Below are 22527 nucleotides of genomic sequence, written 5' to 3'. Positions count from 1 at the left end.
CTGCAGTGGTTTGTCATTACCTTATATAGCTCATTTTACAGACAAGGAAACTGGGAGAAAGAGGGTTAAGTGATTTACACAGAGTCACTGAGGTATCAAGTGTCTGAGGCTAGATTTGAACTCAGGAAGATGAACTCAGACTAAATTTAAACTCCAGACTTCAGGAGAAGCTCTCTATCCACTGTACCACTTAGTCACAGAGTAACAGGTACTAACAGTAACTCTGTAGGAGTAAAACAGTTAAAGAAAAAGGTAGGGAAGTGATACACAATTAGCATTATCTTAACTATTGAACTGGATCTGAGAGAAAAATGTTTGAAATGCATACAACTAGATAGGATATGCCTAAAATGCAGCTATCCCCAGAGTTTCAGAACTATAATTCTTTATAGTTATTCCTCTTGACTCTTGAAAAACTTGGCCAAAAAATCCAATAAATTACTAACAATAATATCTAGCAGCATTCCCATACACAGACACACACAACACTCTTCATACTACTTTGTCTTCAAAAGATAATTGAAGTTTAGTCTCCCCTATCTGTTCTGAGCATAGAAAAGGGAAGCCTAAACTAATTTTAACATTTTAACATTAACCTAACTCAAAAAACTTATTATACTCATTCCAGCTCCCCCAATTCATCCCAATGTTAGAGTACTAATCTTCCTTCTCCCCTCAGCAAGATAATTTGTCTCCTTTAAGAACAGAAAGAATCATTTGCAGTCCGATCCATTTGGATTCATCAGATATAGTTTCAGTATATGGTCCCCCCCAGGTCTTAATTTTCAGGTTTGAGAAAATGTTTCCCCCATCAGAAGGAATGGGATGTTACTGATGTCCATGTGGACACAGCAATGCTGGAGAGGGAGGACTCCCCCATGGCATCCACGCTGGCACAAGTGGGTACCTGGATGGGGGTCAAGGAAGAGGGTGGGGAGAGAGCTGTATTGCCTAGGAGAAATGTACCCGAAGAGCTGGTATGCACAGATGGGCCTGGGTCAGCAGAACTCCCAGCGCTGTTACTGATGGTCCATAGGCAAGGGTAGTGACTGCAGGGGAAAACGGCACCATGAAGAGTAAGTCCTAATGGCACACTACAGACAAAGGATGGCAACAAGCCTGCCAAAAGCATAAGAGAAACGCAAGCAGCATGATGGAAAGCACAGACTGAGGAAGGGAGAGCCTTGGCTTTTTTCTAACTTTAGCTCTGTCATGGATTTAGAAAAGCCAAAAGGCACAGTGTGGTCCAGCGGAAAGAGCAGTGGACTGCGTGTTAGGGTCATGGAACCAGCTCTGCCATTGCTTGACCATGTGAGACTGGTTCTAAGAAGCCCAACAGTCCCTCTCCTGTATGAAAAAGAAGGCTTTTCCTAGACAGCTGGGTTTATGTTGAAATATATCCCATGGAGCATATGTTGGTAAATTTGGCTTCATGATCACTGTCATGGAGTTAGAAATCTTGCTTTGTCTTCTTATTTTTAGAGCTATAATGAAACTAGAACCTATGATAACCTCCAACCAATGGCTCCATTAAATATCCATCATAGCCATACTTTTCAGGTTGATGGCATGGATGGACCCCATAGACATTTCCAAGTAATAACATGGAAAGAATTTATGGGAATTGTGTTGAATACGTGTTTTCTTTTGCTTTGCTTTGCTATTTGCTTTGCTTTGCCTATAGACTGCCATGTCTTTCAGTACTGGGTTTTCTTCAAGACTTCACTAGAATTTCTTTTCAATCTCTAGTTTCCTTCAAAACAAGTGCCATGTCCTACATGAAGTCTTTCCTGATTCCTCCCAGATGTGTGTCCTCCTTGCAAAAATTACTCTTGTTTTATTTTGTATATACTTTTGTCCCCTCTAATAAAATATAAGCTCCAAGAGGAAAGGAACTGCTTCATTTTTCTTTTATTTTTCTAACAGTCCCTGGTACATAGTAGTTGCTTAATAAATATTTTTAATTGTTAATTGTTGATTGGGTTGTAGATATTATACTTAGATCATTAATATCATATATATGATCCCAATACAGAAACGCATTTGACAAGTCCTATGATTGGAAAGAAACTCCAGAAGTAATCTAACCCATCCTTTTGCTCTCCCGGTTTATATTTTATCTCAGGCAAATTGATACTTCTCTTAATGTCCAGGAAAAAAAATTAGCTTCCCTTCATTGCCCATCCTAGTGTCTCATAGTCTTTCTCTCCAGAGAAATTACTCTTCATTCTTTACCTCATTTCCTTCCATAGTCTAATCCAGCTTTTTCTCCCTTAGTCTTTATCATCCAAACCATATTCCACCATATGTTCCTAAGCTTCTTTTAGTAAGTCTACTTATCTCAATGCACATCATTACTCCCTGTGGGGGAGAAATTATCAGACACTCTTACTTCCTTCTCACTGCTGTCTTTCTGTCTTCTCTGAGTTACATCACCACTTTATGCTCCTTGCCCTTGGTATATTTTATTATGCTTTTCTTAAATTTCAAAATTCTTGCACCTAGTATAAGTTTCTTCCCTTAGCAGTCATTTAATAAATAACTACTGAGTGAATGAGTGAGTAAATGAATGAATGAGTAAACATCCCTGGTGTAGTTTTTCCTGGTTACTATTTCATTTGGGGTACTCTAATTACACATATTGCCGGTGTGGTAAGGGTCTCTCATTAGACCATACTTTCTTTGTTCACATCCATGGAAGAGGCAAGAGTAAAGAAGTTGGCTTGTTGAAAATTCAGAAAAGGACAAAGAAGAAGGTTGTCTAATTTATAATTTACCTTCTACTTCTAATTCTCACATCTTTCTCAGTCAATCTCCATCTGACATCCTGGAGGATTTTATTCCTTGGATTGACTTGAAGAAAAGAAGTTCAGACTTGAGTTTCTCCCCATCCTCCTGCTTAAAGCTGATTCAGAATAAAGCAGAATGCAGCAGCAATGAGCCCATATTTTCCCAATTTCTGGGAAGAAAAAGAAAGACCTCTCCACCTTCACCTTAGTGACTCAATTCCATCCCTTCTCCCACCATGGTCAATATTAGGGTCTAGATCAAGCCAACTTCTGATACTAGAGAAAGGAAGCAAAGGCAGCAGAGTAGCAAGGAGGGGTCCGTGATTGGATTTCTAAGCAATGAATCCGCTTACACATCCAGAGTGCCCATGGAAATCTCCATAACAGCAAGTGCACATGCTCTGCTTGATGGGCCTTACCTGGGCCGGGGAGAGGCTGCTCCGTTGGTGTGGGGGACTGAGAGCGCATGGGGAGTGGAGGATAAAGAAGTCCAGCTGTTGTTTCCAGAAAAAACTTGCAGGCTATTGCTTGAGCTCTCTATCAAGTTCACTTTGGGGAAATTACAATAATTGGGCTCAGGATGCAGACAGAGGGCTTATAAGAGTAATGACATTATCACTAACTGGAACATCATTCCCTTATGCTACGGACACATCAGATTTTTTATACTTCAGGACTCATTTAGGAACAAAGTACAATTGGAATTTCCTTAAGCTATGCCCAGGAGTCATAAACAGCCCAGCTAAGACTTCTTGTGTCCAAACTCTCTTTCCCTTCCCCAGGAAGAAAAGAAGGAAGGAAGGGAAAAGTGAAGGGAGGGAGGGAAGGAGGGAGAGAGAGAGGGAGGAAGGAAGGGAGGAAAGAAGGGAGGGAGGAAAGAAGGGAGGGAGGAAAGAAGGAAGGAAGGGAAGAAGGAAGGGAGGGAGGAAGGAAGAAAAAAAGGGAAAGAGGAAGGGAGAGAAAGAAGAAAGAATTTAGTGCCTGTGTAACAGTAAAGCCATGTAACAATTTGGATTCTATTGCTATACTTTCTCAGGTTTAAACAGTTTCTCTATGGGAGTAATCAACAAAGCATGAAGCAATAGACTAAGTTTTAAGAAATAAGGATTCTTTCTTTTAAGCAATTGGAAACCTGTATTTGTGGAAGGTTAGTAGTATCCAAAAAAGAAAGCAGGACAAAAGGACTTAAGGATTGGTGTTCTTGCATGTATCTCCAGCATTCTGCAGTAGAGTAGGGGGGAAACATTGGATTTTAATCCTGAGATCCTGGATTAGAGCTTTAACTCTGCCATTTATTTTGTTATTTTGGACAAATCACTTCACTTCTCCATAGTTCAGTTGTTAAAATGAAAGTATTGGAATAGATGATCTTCAAGTCATTTTTCAGTTTCTAAGTCTACGATACTAGGTTGGAGTGGAAAGGGCTCTTCTTTTGAAGTCAGAATGTCTGGGTGTGAGCCCCAATTTTTAATAATAACTAGTCATTTTACTCCAGCCTCCCTGAACTTCATTTTCCTGAACTCTGAAATGGCGACAGTAACATTTTCACTACTTACAAAAAACAAATCACCCTTTGTTAACTTAAAGCATTATATAAATATAAATTACTAATATTGATACCATAGGTCTTATGGATGGAAAGAATTTTAAAGGAGGTTCTAACTTCCAAGAAAGTGTAAGACCCAGGATGAAATGCAAAGCCTGGGTGTGCATGAATCAGACCAAGACTGAGACATTCGATGGGTCTATTGCCTCCCAGAGACCATGTTTATAGCCTCCAGTGCCCAAATTTGTAAGTTCCCACCAATCAATGTAGCCATAGAAGAGATACATGATGAATTAAATGGGAATGCTCCATTACTCAGCCATGTGTATCCTGAAACTATCCAAAGCATAGTACCATACTGGGATTTAGAAAAAAAAATGGGTTCAAATTCCATCTTCAACCCTTCCTTAGCTATGGCACCATGAGCAAGTGACTAAAACTCTCTGAACTGCAGTCTCCCTAAATATAGCATAGAAATAATATCTATAGTATCTACCTCACAATTGCTGAGGTCAAGTGAAATAATGTACATAAAGTACTTTGCAAATCTCAAAGTTTTAAATAATTATCAGTTATTATTATTATCATTGACATCAATAAGCCTAGAGCAAGTCCCTTCACAATCAAAAAAAAGATAAATATACATTTCTCTAAATACTGTGAGCATAACTATAGGGTATTTTTTTTCAGAACAATCATATTTTACTAAATATATCTATATGTGTGTGTTTGGGGGTGTTGTGTTTTTTTTGGGGTTTTTTTTTTTGCTGAAAAAAATACCAGGTAGGGGGTGAGGGAGACAGCTGCTAACTTCAGTCTTCCTTCATACATATCTGTTTGTTTCACCCCCATTGCCCTTGGGCATCATTAACAGAGTCACACACCTGAGGAAGAATGGTTTCTATGCATGTAAGGAGGAGGGTAGGGAGCTGTCCTGTGTCCATGGAGACCAGAGTAGTGTTCACAGCCATGGTGGGAGTGCGGAGCAGCCAAAGGCAGGGGAGCAGGGTACTGGTAGTTGGAGTTTCCTGATGTGCACACCGCATCTGGATTAGAAATAAGCCAACCTCCTACTGAAAAAGACAGAGAAAGAAGGCAAAAACATGTGTCAGCCCCAAAATTAGATGGCAAGCAATGTAATGATTCCATTCAACACATATTCATTGGCAGGGAGAGAGATGGGAAAGCTGGGAGGATGGGGTATGTACTATGTTCAGAGGGATGTATCTCTTCCTTTGCATGATTAGGTGAGTAGAATGCCTTGCTTTCATGTAGTTCACAAATTACATTTATAATTATATGTTTGTATATATATATATATATATATATATATGTACACAATTATATGTCACATATTCTATTTCTAACATATATGTTGTTATATTAATATAATTTACAATATATCTATTTATATCATATATTTATTATATATTATTATATTTCTCTGTGTCAATTACCCAATTCTACCATCTCCTTTAGTTCCTAATAAAATTGGCCTGTGTGAGAATGGTTCGATATTCTTCATCAGCCCTCTCTACCAAATCCACAAGATTCCCTAAGACCGTCCCTAAGCAGCACAATAACAATGTCACTTTGCGAGTGAGTTGATTGTGATTAAAAAATGTTGTCACCTCTGACTTGAGCCAAGTAAACCAGATAAAACACTCATTTTCCTAAGAGAAACTTGGAAGACATACATATTAAGTGCTTTGCTGAGATTAATGAAACATAGAAAAGAGGGAACCTTCTGATATTTCTGCATAGTGGATAGAACTTTTATGTGGACCACAATATATGTAAGTTTATACAAATATTTGTAAATGTAAAGTCTTCATATATCGTCTCTTTAGAAAATACCCATCACTTGAAAAATACCATCCACATCCAGAGAAAGAATTTTGGAGACTAAATGCAGATTGAGGCATGCTATATTCATCTTTTTTTTGTTGTTTACTTTTTATTTCTCATAGGTTTTTCCCTTTTGTTCTCATTTTTCTTTCACAACGTGACTGATATGGAAATATGTTTAAAACATATGTACATGTAAATTATATCAAATTGCTTGCTGTCTTGGGGAGGGGGGAGATGAGGTGGAAGAAGAAAAAAGTGGAGATTCAAAGTCTTGCAAATAATGAATGTTGAAAAATATCTTTACATGTAATTAGAAAAATAAAATATTATTGAGAAAAAATCAATCAATGGAGATGTCTTTCAGACTGTGCTATCATTCCTGAAGTGATATTAGAACACTGATTAAATGGCCACTCTAATTTAGGACAAGAAACAAACAAACAAAAAAAAAAAACCCAGGACTGCATTCATCCAGGGGATCTCCTAAAATACCCTTCCTTCTTCATTTCTGCTTCTTGAATCCTGCTCTTCCTTTAAGACCCACCTTTGATGTCACCTCCTCCATGAAGCCTTTCTTAATGTCGCCTAACTAGTCATCTCCCAGATGAAAATGTCAGTTCTCTCCCTAGTTTTGTTTTTTGGTTTTTGGTTTTTGGTTTTTGGTTTTTTTTGCAGTTATGTCTTGATCTTTCCCTTTGCCCCTATCAGGTTTACCTTGTATCATACTTGTTTATCTATTTAAAGCATGGTTTCAGCAAAGTGCTTCTCCTTTTATTTTTGGAATGACCAGTCACAAAAGGAAAGGGTCTAGAGGACCAATCTTAAAAGGGATGAAGTAGAAATTTGTGACTTTCCTAAGCATGCTCCAACCAGAAATGGTAGTGCAGGTCTAAATAAGGGAAAACCCTCTAGGAGCTGCAGTATAGAGAGAGATCTCTCAGTATGGTGTCTTGTAACCCCCAGTCCTTAAGAGAGGAACAGGAATTAAATCAAAAACATCAGAGAGAATTTGCAGTGACCCTGGGATTAGGGAATTCTTCTTAGGAAGTGGCTGCTGTCATTTTCAGACATTGGAACCAGGAATTTTTTCCACTGCCTAGTGAGACTACTGGTTTCCCCTTCTCTGCTATTTGGTGATTGAAGTGGGAAGATGTGGAGGGGTGGGAGGGTCTGATGGACCAGAAGCAGAGCAGGAGCAGCTTGAATTAAATGTCCTGCCCCATGGATTGACCAGAAAACCAGATTTGAGCCCATCAGAGCAAAGTCCTACTCATTGAGCTAGGGTTACTCAGGATGGGTTTGGAAAGAAAAAAATAATGACCTCTGTTTTGCACAGATTTAATTTGAGATAGCTCCAGGATATCCATTTTGAAATATTCAATACGTAGTTGTTGATGTGGCCATTCAGAAGGCCCATGATGATCCTTTCTTTTTTGTTACTATCCTTTTAAGTTCCCTTCCACTTGGTAGCAATGAGGAAAAGATGGTGACTATGCTACAAAAGTAGCATTGGTAGCTGCCATCCTGGTTCTTGAGTAGATGAGTAGCAAGAAGGTAGTTTGTTGTGGATCGGACCTTTGGAAGCAGACTAGACTACTGTTTGATTTAATTCTCCCTAGGTGGAGTGACATAAAACTCAGAAGTGGTCCTACTCAATAATGTCCTATTCTTTGGGCTTCTCAGACTGAAGAACACTCCAAAAGGTGGGAGTCACCATGGACCTTAGGTAGAACCCTAAGGTTTCCTATCATCCTTTGTGCCAGATATTATATACTCTCGACCTTGAACAAGTCTTGAGGCTAGGGTGATAACATATGGTCTCTCAGTCTCAGCCTATACCTTTTCCCCAAAGACAAGAAGTTATCTTTACCATCAGTCAATTCAAACTGCCTGAAAATCTGGGATCTTCCTTTAAGAAAGGAAGAGCATTACCAACTTAGCTCACTCACTGCTTTCTCTGATCTTTCGGGTTCTTTCCAACTCTTAAGGCCATCTTTACATCACACTGAATCTTAACTGAGATGTCAAGATGATGCTATTTATGATTTACTTTTTTAAAAACCAAACTACAGATATTAAGAAGTAGAATCCAAGACCAGTGTGGGAAAACTAAAACAATATTGGAATATCAAAATCATGGATCTGGTTTTGTCATCTGAAAAACTGTACTGAGCTCAAGGCTAGTGTTAAAATAGCAAAAGCAAAGAAAGCAGAAGAGATCCTCCAGAAAGCACTTTGGGGACTCCTAATCTCAACACCATGTAAATCTTAGAGTTTAAAGACTCTTACTTAGCCTGGAGTCTCTAAAGATGTTTTTATCTTAATATTGTGATAATTATATTTCAATATAATTTATTTCCTTTGTAATATTTTGTATATGATTTTATGCATTTAAAAATCTTGTTCTGATGAAGGGTTTATGAATTTCATTGGACCACTGTTGAAAAGGCCCATGACATAAAGAAAGTTAAGAGTCTCTACTTTAAAGTCATATCATCAAGATTTCCCATGTTAGTAATTTTTTCTCTCAGACCTTGATTAATCTTCAAGATGACAAAACTCTAGACATCACTAGTAATTCTGGAAAAGCTATAAATGTCCTTTGAATTGGCAAAATACTAAATTGGGCCCTTTTGGAAGGTTTTACTTTACCTTAATCAATCAAAACAACTTATTCAACTGAGTATATAGGGAGAATTCCTCTAGATTACCTTTATCTATGACTTGTAAACATTCCATAAAACTTACAGTGGGAATATGTAATGTGCTGACCCTCTGAGATAACTTCTGGAGCATCTTTTGGATGGTTTCTGAAAGAAGAAAAAGAATGGTATCTGATTTCTTCATTCTTCAGGATTCTTCCTAAAAGTCCCCACCCTTGTCCCCACCCATTACCAATATGCCAAACATTCTCCCAGGTGCTTCTCTCCCACTTATCCCAGCCAAGGCTTGAATTTAATTTTATGACCAAAATAGAGCACATACAATTCTCAGTTGTCCACTGATACTTCCATAGAAATTGTTACAATCCCAAGAGTTCCATAGTGCTCTGTTGCAAGAATTCTCAGTAAAATAGGAAGGATCTCAGCAGCTTTTGTCAAGAATGTCCCTGTTGCTGACCTTGTAACAAAATGACATCACTTTTGATTTCAGGCAGCTTGCAGTCCAGTCCAGTGCAAAAAAAAAATTCAAGAAAAAAAAAATCACCCCATAACATGTGACCTAAAAATTTTCAAGGACTCACTATTGCCTCTAAGATAAAGTACAGATTTCTTTTTTTCCAATCTATTTCCCATTATTCCCCATTGTCAAACTCTCCAAGCCAGCCAAAGTGAACTAGTACACCCTAAGTTCATTATATAGCCTCCTGTCTCCATCCATGAGCAAGCATACCCGCCATGTACTGGCTGGAGTAATCCTTTATTTTTCAACAATGTGCTATTTAAGTACTATTCCCTCTGTGAATGTAGTTTTCATCTCTTCAAGTTAAAAAAATGATCTCTCCTTCATTTTTCTTAGGATTTTTTATCTTAATTTCTCCTTTGCCCTAATTGATACTAGTTTATACCATATGTCATTCCTATGGCACCCTAGCATTTTCCTTTTCTTTTTTTTTTCTTAGTCACAGTGCCTAGCACTAGGGATGGGACTAGGAAGGAAGGATAAAAGTTGTAAAGAGATAGACTTGGATTTGATTTTGAGGGGAAAAATCTTAATAATTGGAGCTATCCAAAATCAAAATGGGCTGTCTTAGATATCAGTGGGTTCCCCTTATTGTAGGTCTTCAAGCAAAGCCTGGAGAGCTACTTACTGAGTATATTATAGGGAGAATTCACCTTCCTAGGTATGGTTTGACTGCTGTAAGGTCATTGAAGGCAGAGAATTTTTCATTTTTGTTCTTGTAGTTCCAGACCATCATGGGGAAATAGTAGGAACTTAATGAACAAACGTTTACTGATTTACACACATACACACACACACACACACACACACACACACACATACACACACACTGTAGCCCCAGGAAGAGCATAATTTTCTTGCATTGTTTTTTTCAGAATGGAAAAGAAAGGCAGAAATGGAATACATTCACAACGAAAATTAACATTCAAATCCAGAGGTTTCTGCAGGCCTTCTGTCCAGTTAACATAGACTTCAGAGAATCATATCATTTTTAGAACAGTAAGAGAAAATCAAATTAATAGTTGGATTTATATTATATCATAACAATTTGTCTTATATATTTATAATTATACTATATTTAATTATGTTGCATATTTATTTTATAGATGGAGAAACTGAGACTCAGAGAGGTTATGTAATATACCTAATGTCATACAGCAGAAGAGCTAAGACTTTATTTGGAACCTCGGAGCTTATTCTATTACATCATACTATCTCCCATTACCCAAGTTTCCTAGGCAATTGATGCAAATTAAGACTAAGTGAAAACTGAATTCAAAAATTTGAATTATGTAATACTGTCAAACACCTACTTGCATACTCAAATTGGACTACCAAAGTATTTCCAAATAAAAGTCTTGATAGTATGTCATTAAGGAAAAAATTAAAAAGCTGGAATTACTACACCAGTAATTTCTATTTAAATAGGGGCTTTAAAAGTACTTGAAAGATCATTCATCCTCTTCAACCATGCTGATATTTAACTAGCTTAGCAAGCCCTTTCTTCATAGATGATCCAAAGGTAAGGTCTAAGATACTTCCTGTCAAAATAATCACAGATTCTACATTTGCAGAATTTAAACTTGAAATTTCCTTGTGATCATATACATCTACTCACCGTTCCTTGGCATCCAAGAAGGCTTTGGCAAATGGATTATACTTGATTTTGAGTGCCGTTATCTTGGATTTGCAAAAATAAAAATAAACCAGCATTAGTGGAGAAAATATCAACTGCTTGTATAGCACTATGGCATTATATGCTTTACAATTGTTATCTCATTAGATCCTCACAACAGTCCTGAAAGGCAGATGCTATTATTTTCCCCTCCTTACAGTTGAGAAAGCTTCAGAAATGAAATGACTTGCCTAAGTTAATAAGTGTCTGAATTTGAATTCAAATCCTCTTAAGCCTAAGCTTTGGGCTTTATTCATTCAGCTGCCTAAGGTAGGTTGGAGTATAAACCAGATACTGTATTCATTCTCTTGAACTACTGTGAAACTAACTTTCAACTTCTCTCTTGCCAAATGCCTTCTCTCTAGCCTGCAGAGGGTCACATCTTATCCATGATATTTGCAAAAAGAATGAAAATTACAGCTTTACCCTAGAGTTCAATATTAAAAGATGAGGCATAAGGAGAGAACAAAGACTGACCCCCAGATTCTTTACACCCCAGCTTAGATGCACTAGATAAAACTATCCTGTAAAAAGTCACTTACCTATTTATTTGGGCAAAATGATACTTAGTAAAACAAAAATAATGTTACTTCTTCATTTCATACCGGAGCATGACAGGCTGATTTTGAAAACTTAGAGAAACAAACCGTTTTTGTACTGATTTCTATAAGCCTACACTAAGTAACTGAGCAAAGGCTATACCTCCTCCATTGACTTGTCACCAAGATTAATGGGCTTTGTGGCAGTGTTAGTGCTTTGCTGTGCCTTTCCAATGACTCAACTAGCAAGTGGATGCTACTCCAGATACTGGCAGGGTAAGGAAAAGAGAGGGAAGATATTCATCCTAATGGGTAAGTCAAGCATGGTCTTATGTTCAGATATTCATATCTTACACTCAGAACTAGAGATCTTTAGTTCCAGGGAAACCCTTAGAGATTGGCCAGTCCAACTTCCTTTTACAAATGATGAAATCAAGTAAGAGGTGAAGAAATTTGCCCAAAAATAACATGGTGTGGGCAAAAGACTTTGGATTTAAAGTCTTGGGCTTAGAAAGATTTAGGTTCAAATTCAGGCATTTGCATTTATGCAGAGAGTTCAGAATTATCTGTTGGAGAAAGAGAGGGAGAAAGAGAAGATCAAGAAAGATAAACAGAAAAGTAGGAGATTAAAAACTGGCCTGACAAGGGAAAGGAAATGCAGGTTTAAACTCAGTCACAAACCTCTCTTGGATAACTCAAACCCTTCACCAGTCTTATCCCTCTCTGCCTCCTGATATCCAAGAAATATTCTTGAATTTTAGAAACCTGCTTATTCTGTTGATGCAAGGAGCTCTGATTTCCCAGGAGTGAACACTCCTTTCACTGACACAGATCTCAACCCTCACATAGTAAAAAAAAAAAAAAGTCATCATTTGTGACCAATCTTTTGGTGATGAACTTCTTCTCATTCAATTAGATTGATCTTCAGGAAAGACACGTGATCTTTCTGGCTCAGTTGGACCTGCTAGATCTTACCTTCAGCTAGATGCCTTTGCCACATGATGTAGCATCACCCCGAGAAGCCATCGCTATGTTTTCCTGACATGGAAATAAAAGGGGTACAGGCTACACCCACCTACCTCCTCATTCTGATAGGCAGTCACAGCTATGAATTGAGTTTCAGGAAAGGAGCAATTCATCACCATCCGGTGAGTACTGCCAACTCGAACAATGTGAACCTGGGGTTCGTATTTATGCAGAGAGTTCAGCATTATCTGTTGGAGAAAGAGAGAAAAAAAAGAAAGAGAAGATCAAGAAATATAAACAGAAAAGTAGATTAAAAACTGGGCTAACAAGGGAAAGAAATCTAGGTGGTTCCATCATATATTGGATCACTCAAACCCTTCACCAAGAAGTTGACAACAGCAGTAGAGAATTTTCATTCAAAGCCACTAGTGGTGAAGATCTCCCTTATGCTCAGTTATATTTCTCACACAGTACTTTATAATTAAAGTAACCTTACAAATAACTGTTCTTTGGAGGCAAGTAGAAGCCTTTTAAAGAAGAGGTACAGGGAAGATTGATTTCACTTATTTTACTATGCCTGCTTTCCTCATGGAAGGAGAAAGTCAGACTCGTAATTTCTTTTATTTTTTTTTTAATTATAAGAAGGCAGCTAAGTGATACAATAGAAGAAGCATTGAGTCTAAAGTGAGGAAGATCTGATTTCATATCTAACCTCAAGAAATTAACTTCTGTCTGCCTTACTTTCCTTGATTATAGAATAGCACCTACCTCACAAGCATGTCATGAGGATTAAAAAAGATAAGAGTTGTAAAACACTTAGCATAGTACTGACACATAGTAGGTAATACCATATAAATATCAACTATTATTACATAGTAAGTGATTAATAAATGTGTTTCTCAAGTTAAAAGTTCATGTGTATTTTGTAGTACAATTGAAAAAAAAAGCCCTGGGGCTAAGGTACAGACATTTACCTCCTTGAGTAGAGACAGTTAAATGGTATGGTAGATAGAGTGAAAGGCTTCCATTCAGAAAAGGCTTGGGTTCAAATGTAGCCTCAGCTATTCATTTAAATTCTCTTACCTTCAGAAAGGCCTGGAGAGACTTACACGAACTGATGCTAAGTGAAATGAGCAGGACCAGGAGATCATTATATACTTCAACAACAATACTAGATGATGACCAGTTCTGATGGATCAGGCCATCCTCAGCAACGAGATCAACCAAATCATTTCTAATGGAGCAGTAATGAACTGAACTAGCTATACCCAGAAAAAGAACTCTGGGAGATGACTAAAAACCATTACATTGAATTCCCAGTCCCTATATTTATGCACACCTGCATCTTTGATTTCCTTCACAAGCTAATTGTACAATAATTCAGAGTCTGATTCTTTTTGTACAGCAAAATAATGTTTTGGTCATGTATACTTATTGTGTATCTAAGTTATATTTTAATATATTTAACATCTACTGGTCATCCTGCCATTTAGGGGAGGGGGTGGGGGGGGTAAGAGGTGAAAAATTGGAACAAGAGGTTTGGCAATTGTTAATGCTGTAGTTACCCATGTATATATCCTGTAAATTAAAGGCTATTAAATAAAAAAAAAATAAAAAAATAAATTCTCTTACCTTCAGTTTCCTCCATGATAAAATAAAGATCATAATAGCACCAATATCCCAGGATGGTTATGAGGATCAAATAGAGTAGCATTTAAAAGGCACCTGACATATAGTTGGTACTATATAAATGCTCATTTCCTTATTTTGAGGTCAACAATAGTTTCATTTTTTTAATCTTTTGTTCACACAATGCCTTGTATGTGGGGGGGGGTGCCTATAATGTTTGTTGAGTTAAATTGATGCATACTTTATTAGCATTCAATACTATTATTAATTCCACAATGTCTACTGAGTCTGCATCCCAAAAAGATCATAAAAAGGGAAATGGACTTAGAGGTGTAAAAAATTTTGTAGCAACTGATAGATGCCCATCAATTGGAGAATGACTGAATAAATTGTGGTATATGAATGTTATGGAATATTATTGTTCGGTAAGAAATGACCAGCAGGATGATTTCAGAGAGGCCTGGAGAGACTTACGGGAATTAATGTTAAGTGAAATGAGTAGAACCAGGAGAACATTGTAAACAGCAACAATAAGGTTATACAATGATCAATTCTGATGGATGTGGTTCTTTTCAACAATGAGATGATTCAGGGCAATTCTAATAGGATTGTGATGGACAGAGCCATCTACATCCGGAGAGAGGACTATAGAGAGTGAATGTGGAACATAACATAATATTTTCACCTTTGTGATGTTGTTATTATTTGCTAGCTTGTTTTTTTTTCTTACTTTTTTCCCCTTTTTTTCTGATTTTTCTCATGCAGCATGATAAATGTAGAAATGTTTAAAAGTATTGCACATGTTTACTCTATATTGGATTACTTGCTTCTGGGAGAGAGGGAGGGAGGGAGAAAAATTTAGAACACAAAGTTTTGCAAGGATGAATATTGAAAACTACTTTTGCATGTATTTTGAAAAATAAAAAGTTATTGTTGTTTTTAAAGGATATTATTATTAAAGCTTAATCCACTATACCTAATTCCTTATTATTACCTGTTACATTCTAGGAAATCATTATTTAAGAAAATAAAATCAAAGATTCAGGGTTGGAAAGGACCTTAAAACTCATCTACTCTAATGCCCCTTTTATTACAGATAAGAAAACAGGTGATGCAGTCACGAAACTCATAAAAGAGCAGATCTGGGATTTGAACCCAGGGCACTTAATTGAAAATCCAGCATTTATTTATTGTACCACAAGATCCTGATAACTGCCACCCCCTCTTTCTCTCTCTCTCTGTTTCTGTCTCTGTCTCTCTCTCTTTCTCTGTCTCTCTGTCTTTGTCTCTCTGTGTGTGTCTCTTTCTCATTTTGTCTCTCTCTCTCTCTGGGTCTCTCTGTCTTTGTGTGTGTGTGTGTCTATTTCTCTATCCCAGACACACACATATTTTTGGTGGTTAAGAAAATGCAATGGAGCTAGAGGAAACAGAATACCAGATCCTGATATAAGTTTGATCTCTGTCACTTAAAGGTCTTGGCTCAGGTCCTTTAGGAAGCCAATTAACCCCTCCTGAACCTCATTTTCCCATATTTGTAAAGTGTATTAGGAAGAGGGGAAGAATAAAACTAAAGTAAATTGAATCTAAGGGATTTGACAAATGTTTATTAATTTCTCTTTTAAAAATAATATTTTAATTTTAATTTAATTTTTAAATAATAGTTTAATTTCTCCCAAGAATTTTAACATTCTTTGGGGAGGGGTTAAGTTTTGAGTTCCAAATTGTATTTCTTCCTCTCTCCCTCCCTGAAATGGTAAGCAATCTGATATAGGTTATATATGTGCAATCATATACAATTTAATATTAGTCATTTTGTACAAAAAAGGAATATTATTAATCTCTTGATTATTGATCTCTGTGAAGTGTGTACTAATCCAAATGGACGGTAATTAAGGCAAAAATTAGTAGTCTCTAACCTGTAGGAAATAGCTTACTTTCTATTAAGAGTGAAAGGGAATAAAAGATAAAATACAATTAAAAGTAATTTGAGAAGACAGAGAGAATACAACAATGACAATGGCTTTTCTCCTGAAAAAGAGGAGTCATTAACTTGGGCAAGGCAACTGGGACTATGTCCCAGAGTACCAAAATTTAGAAGGTGCTACTAGAACAGGTCCCACAGTAGGTAGAGAGCCAACTCTCTGAGATTCTATCTATACTTCCCAATACACACATATATACATAAGTACATATATGTGCAGGTGCATATACATAGCTGCTCACTACCTTATGCACTATGGTCAAAGGTCATTTTACTTCCCAGTACCTTTCGTTGCATCTTTCCCCCAAACATTAGAATCTCTGGTTAGGATTCTTTTATCACCAGTAGACAACATGGCCTCAATTTTGAAAAGTAGTTGGACAACCTCAATGGAACCTCATCCCTGAAGTTCTTTAGTCATTTTTCAAACACAGACACTTTTCAAACACAGTGTTTCTAGCACTCTGGTAGCCTTAAAGAGAACATTCCTGATTTAGGGATGTTTTGTTTAGGGTTTTTTTTTTTTCCTTTTTCTTCTTCTGAAAACCAAAGCTGATTGAATATTCTATTGATAATTATCCAAAGTGGAAGCTGTAATTATTTCATTCAAGGGCAGCTTTTTATTAAGGTACTTACCTATTGCCAACATGCCACTTACACAAAAAAAAACAAGGGGAATAACAAAACTCTAATACTCACAAACAATGTTTCCCCCTCAACTGAAGTCCTATATAAAAGCCTCAGTGCACAAGACAAAACTATGAAAAGGCCCCCATGATTAAGTAAACTACTGCACTACACCCCTCTCTCTCTCACTCTCTTAACATCTGAAAGTCCATTAAAATCTGAAAGCGCCAATTAAGAGCTGTTTATTCCTGTTTACATTTGGACTCCAGGGAATAATTGGCTTCTGTGGAATAAGAGCTCTGTGAGGGTCCCTCTAATTGCCTAAATGCACCCTTGATATTTCTTGATTGGTGACTCTTTCAGTCCTACCTGCCCACCTCCATTGAGTTTGTTGGTAAGCTTCACTTTGCTGAAGGAGATAGGGGCTTTCATCCAGTGGGCACCAAAGTTGGGAGAATCTGGGTGGATGTAGACACAGCTGTGGCTGGAAGCTTCGGGTTTGCCGGCTGGCACCCATTCACCGTTGACATATTTCCACCGGTGACTGTCAGTCGGGGTGAAGTCCAGCAGGAAAGAATACATGGCATTGGGATCCAGCCCAGTTACACTGATCTTCAAGACAGGAAACATGCGTCTTCAAGAGAACAGAGAAGCATGAAATGTTAAAGAACTTGACGGGTTTGTACATTGTACATGGGACCTTGGAGGAAATCTAGGCAAGTAGTATCAAATTCAAACAGAATCAGGGACTACAAAACCCTACATAAGGATCCCTGCAACCCCACATTGACTTTTTTTTTTTTTTTTTTTTAACTGAGGCAATTGAGGTTAAGTGACTTGCCCAGAGTCACGTAGTTAAGACTTGTTAAGTGTCTGAGAACAGATTTGAACTCAGGTCCTCCTGATTTCAGGGCTGATACTCTATCCACTGTGCCACCTAGCTGCCCCACATTGGCTTTTAAGATAACAATTCTTTCTTCTCTCTCTCTCTCTCTCTCTCTCTCTCTCTCTCTCTCTCTTTCTCTCTCTCTCTCTGACATATATACATGTATATGTAGTATATATATATATATATATATATATACACACACATATTTAAAATATACTTTATGTTGTGTATTTTGTTAACTATTTCCCAATTACATTTTAATTTGTCTCTGATTACACTTGAGAAAATTGAGCTAAACAACATGTTTGACACCTCTGACCTAATTCAACCAACTCATTTTATAGATGGGAAAATGAAGGTTAGGAACTTGTTCACAGTTATGCCACTAATTAATGGCTAAGCTAAGAACCAGAGCTGTGATTTGTTAAATCATGGTCATTTCCACATCATGCTGCCTCAAGTCAGAAGTTCTAGCAGGATGATATACTCTAATACTATGTCTTTGAAAAGGGTCTACAATTTTTTTAAACCATGGAATCGAGCTTTTAAAAATATATATTTAACTGATAACAAAGCTTTTTAAATAAAAACAGGCTTCTTGTTCTGTTATTTTGCTTGTTTATTTACATTTTAATTTATATTTTAAAATAGAAAAATAAGCCATTTATTTATAGGGTGACACAATGGATAGAGGGAGGGCTTGTCCTCAGGAAAACCAAAGTTCAAATCTGACCTCATGACACTAGCTGTGTGACCCTATGCAAATTGCTTAATTCTGTTTGCCTCAGTTTCCTCTTCTCCAACTCAATAGCCACCAACACCAACTTATTTGCTTTTAGGGGTGGAAAAAAAAGATGTAACATCATAAACTAAGAACTGAATTCAGGAAATATAAAAGGTATGCCAGCTATAAGCTAAGAAAGTAGCAAATATAAGAGAAAAGAAAGTGAATTTGACCAAAAAAAAATTCAAGTCAAATAAAAAAATCTCAGAAGAAAAAGTATTTTCCCAAAATAATATAATAGGTTCAAGGAAATCTATAACAACATAACAAAAAAAGAAAATAAGAAAGAAAAGAGAATGTAAAATAACTATTTATTCAGTTCTAATAAATAGTATGCATAAAATCATGACACATTTCACCAATTTTCTCCCCTTTTTGGACCCAACCTGTGTTTTTTTTTGTTTTTTTTTTCAGTGTCAAGGACTTCTAGAGTGGAAATCCTGTCCACTAAGGCAGAATGGCAATTTCTTTAAATCTTGTCTAAATTTGTCAGACAGCTGCTGAAGGTAAGGAGAAGTTGCCACTTGCCTGTTGTCACATAGTCAAATGCAAATGGCAGACCTTCTGCCCATCTACTTGTCTTGACTGTTTTTGGTGGCCATAATAACAGCTAACATTTACATAGCATTCACTATGTGGCAAGCACATTTGATCCTCACAACAATCCTATAAAGGTAGGTGCCGTTTTTATCCCCAGAAGGGGAAACTGATGCAAATAGAGATTCAGTAATTTAGCCAGCTAGAAGTGTCTGAGACCAGATTTGATAACAATTCTGTCTCCAGACTTAGAGTTCTGTGCACTATGGCTCCACCTGGCGTCCTTACGGATAAAAAAAAATAAAAAATAAAAAACAGATCTGATTTAGTTATATACCCAAGTAGTTTTCATAGAAAAAGTAGATAGAGCACTAACTTTGGGATCAGGAAAACATGAGTTCAAATCCAACCTCAGACACTTACTAGCTGCATGACCCCAGAGAAGTCACTTAACCCCAACTGCCTTGTAAAAATAAAAGTTACATTTTTTTTGGTTGTGTTTTAAATTCCTTGCAACAGCAAAGTGGCCAAGAGATCAATATCTAAGTGCTCAGATATTGCATGACCTAAAAATCAGTCCTGAGAAGGTATTAATAGGACAATTTGATGCATGTTAGGAGAGAAATATGGCCAAATGTCATTGAAAATAATGCCATGAAGCAAGCCTTGGTCACCAAACACTGGAAAAGTTTACCAAGATGGAAAAGGGGATGGGGGCATATTCTTTGAATCATGGATTGGAAAGGGTTTTATATGCCATCTGATCAAACCTCTCATTTTTTAGAGAAGAGGAAACTGACTTCTAGATAGGTAAAGAATTTTCCCAAACTACCTAATTAAATGATAGAATTCAGATCCATTTCTTTGATACTAAATTCAGCATCCCTTCTCCTGCCTCTAGCTTTTCACCTGGTAAATTAGGGCCTGGAATAATTAATGGATTTTAGTAATTATGCCATAAGAGAACTGTCCCACTCATTGTGATATCTTCTCACCTTATTGTACACACAATACTTAACATATTTGTTAAACTGGCTTTGTCTCTCTTAATAGAATTAGAGTTTCTTCAAGACAGGTAATATTCTGCTCAATAGATTGGTCACTGCACCTAAACACAGGAAGACTCATCTTTCTGAATTCAAATCCAGCTTCAGACACTTAATAGTTATGTGACTCTGGACAAGTCACTTAACCCTGTTTGCCTTAGTTCCCTCATCTGTAAAATGAGCTGAAGAAGAAAATATGACTGAAGACTTGGACATGACTGAAAAACAGCTAAACAACAATAACTTCCCCTTTACCCTCAGTGTCTAGTAAAATTCTTCACAGAGAATGCTCAGCATTCATTGAACTGAATCACAGACCAAACCGTGGAAGCCTATTCTGATTAAACTTAAATATTAACAATGAGTCCCCAACGGCACTGGCCAAATCCATTGAGATGACTTAGTTTATGTCTCACTGTCTGAAGTCCACTGAGATGATTTTGTCAAATTTCTGGCCTTTCTCTTAGAATCAGTTATTGCATGTCAGATTGGAAGAGACCTAAAAGGTGGAATATTGCAAATTCCTATCCTGTTTACTACTCACTAGCTTCAAAGAGGTAAAATGAGAAGATCATGTATTCCACGTATGGGAGAACAACAAAGGAATATGTGTGAGAGAGAGGGGGCGGGGGGAGAGGAAGAGAAGAGAGAAAGAGATGCAAATAAAAATAATCCTATAGGAAGGTCTTAATTCTTTACGGTTCAGACATAAGTCCTTTTTAATGTAAATAAGATTTTTCTATGCTTTGGGTATTATGAATCTGAGTGCTTGTAAGGGGAGCTAGTGGCTACACTCAAGCAAGTGCCAGACACTACAGTCTCATATTCTACCTGGTGGGATAATAAGACAGAGAAGTGAGAGGTCCCCAAAATGAACTCATATCAATTAAGAGGTTCACTGACCCAAGGGCTAGTTACATTTGTTTAAAGCTTAGAGCTTATTAGAGCTAATGACTTCATAGTCTTGTTATAATTTTCTAAACTGTTATAATTTCACCTAGCAAATATATAGTGACCCAAATCAAGGCAAGTAAAAGCAGATCCACAGTGATAATGTGGAAAGGGAGACGAAAAGCCCGAGTTATTAGGGTCACTGTATGCTTACCTAATGTAGGAAAAGTAAAAGTTCCAAGAAACAATCTCATCTAGAAGCCTGAGATTCATATTGAACTTGAAAGAGAAAGTCCAAAATTTGTGTTCTAAAGGGAAGGTTTAACATAGGAACCTGAAAGTGTCCTCTCCTATTCCCACTTCCCATTGTGATTATAAAAATAACTTTGTGTTTAGTAAGTTTGTCTCTGTGAAGACACAAATTAATCAACATGGATGAACTTCAGGTAAACAAAACTGAACTCACACATGCAAAATGGGCAATATCATCTATATCATCTATAGTACCCTAAAGAAAACCTAAGAAAATGCTTATCTACCTCAAGAGGTTCCCTCTAGAGTAAAGCAAGATTATTATAGTTGTTATTATTTGTCATTGTCATTTTAATATTCACATATTGTTATGTTAATATAATATATTGTTATTATTTCTTCAAGAAACTTAAATAGTGTCATTGGAAAGAAGGGAGATATCTTTCAGGAAGAGTCTTTTAAGCAGTGTTTTGCTTTTTGAAATCAAATACATTTTTTTTAATGATCCAACAAAAATAAGGACACTGGAATCTTGTATTCTCCAAATAGTTCTAACAATTGTGTAATGATAAAGATGTGTTCTGCTGTAAAATATCATTTTCAAAATCATACCTGTTTCCTACAAAGAAACCCTATGTGAATTTTTAGAATATTCTCACAAGAAATTTATACAGATGGGAAAGCAGGCAAATAAGTCAGTAGTTGATGAAATGGAATTGGTTGCCTTAATTTAATATTAAAAAGACCTAGGATTTTTTTCCCACACCTTTTGAAACTATCCCTCCTTCAGATACTTCCTTCAACATCCTCACAATTAATTATTCAAGAAAAGAAAAGATAAAATAATTAAGTATTTAAATGATTATCAGGTGAAAGATGCTTTTGATTTATTCTATTTAGCTCTAGAGAAGAGGTATCAAACATGTTCGGTGGATCAAATCAAATTAAATTAAACTGTAATCAGAAAATGTTTAACAAAATAAATAAAAAGACAACATAAGTAATGTCATGGTTTTCTAAATCTATATGTAGTCCATGGGGGGCCCATTTCCATTTGAGTTTGAGCCCCCCCTTTTAGAAGACAGAATTAATAACACCAGATAGAAAATGAAGACAAATTTTTGCTCAGTATAAAGAGGAATTTTCTAATAAATGGAGATGTCCAACAATGAAATGGGTTGCCTCTGAAAGTAGTGAGTCCCATGTTGTTGTTGTTGTTGTAGGTCCTCCATTCTTGAAAAGGACAAATGACATCCCAAGGATGATGTCTTGACTTGTGAGTGAACTGGTTTAAATGAGGCAGATTTGTACAAAATCTTCAGCCCCACACTTTCCTCCAGAG

At 36.8% G+C, this 22527-nt stretch overlaps 1 protein-coding gene across 1 annotated transcript in view; it reads right to left on the bottom strand.

The window, feature by feature from the left end:
* Positions 1 to 131: 131 nt before the first annotated feature.
* Positions 132 to 22527, bottom strand: part of TBX19 (T-box transcription factor 19) — a 34618-nt gene continuing 12222 nt past the window's right edge. The window contains exons 2-8 of the mRNA XM_003767405.2: positions 17156 to 17420; positions 12663 to 12797; positions 10988 to 11049; positions 8935 to 8996; positions 5220 to 5408; positions 3209 to 3338; positions 132 to 1049 (exon numbers count right to left, since the gene is read on the bottom strand). Coding sequence (XP_003767453.1) covers positions 812 to 1049; positions 3209 to 3338; positions 5220 to 5408; positions 8935 to 8996; positions 10988 to 11049; positions 12663 to 12797; positions 17156 to 17420 — 1081 coding nt within the window. The 3' untranslated portion in view covers positions 132 to 811. The remainder of the gene's footprint in view (positions 1050 to 3208; positions 3339 to 5219; positions 5409 to 8934; positions 8997 to 10987; positions 11050 to 12662; positions 12798 to 17155; positions 17421 to 22527) is intronic.

The sequence above is a fragment of the Sarcophilus harrisii genome, chromosome 4 (assembly GCF_902635505.1).
Source record: "Sarcophilus harrisii chromosome 4, mSarHar1.11, whole genome shotgun sequence".
Lineage (NCBI taxonomy): Eukaryota > Metazoa > Chordata > Mammalia > Dasyuromorphia > Dasyuridae > Sarcophilus > Sarcophilus harrisii.
The sequence above is the reverse complement of the archived record's forward strand: the minus strand, read 5'-3'. Positions and strand labels throughout refer to the sequence as shown.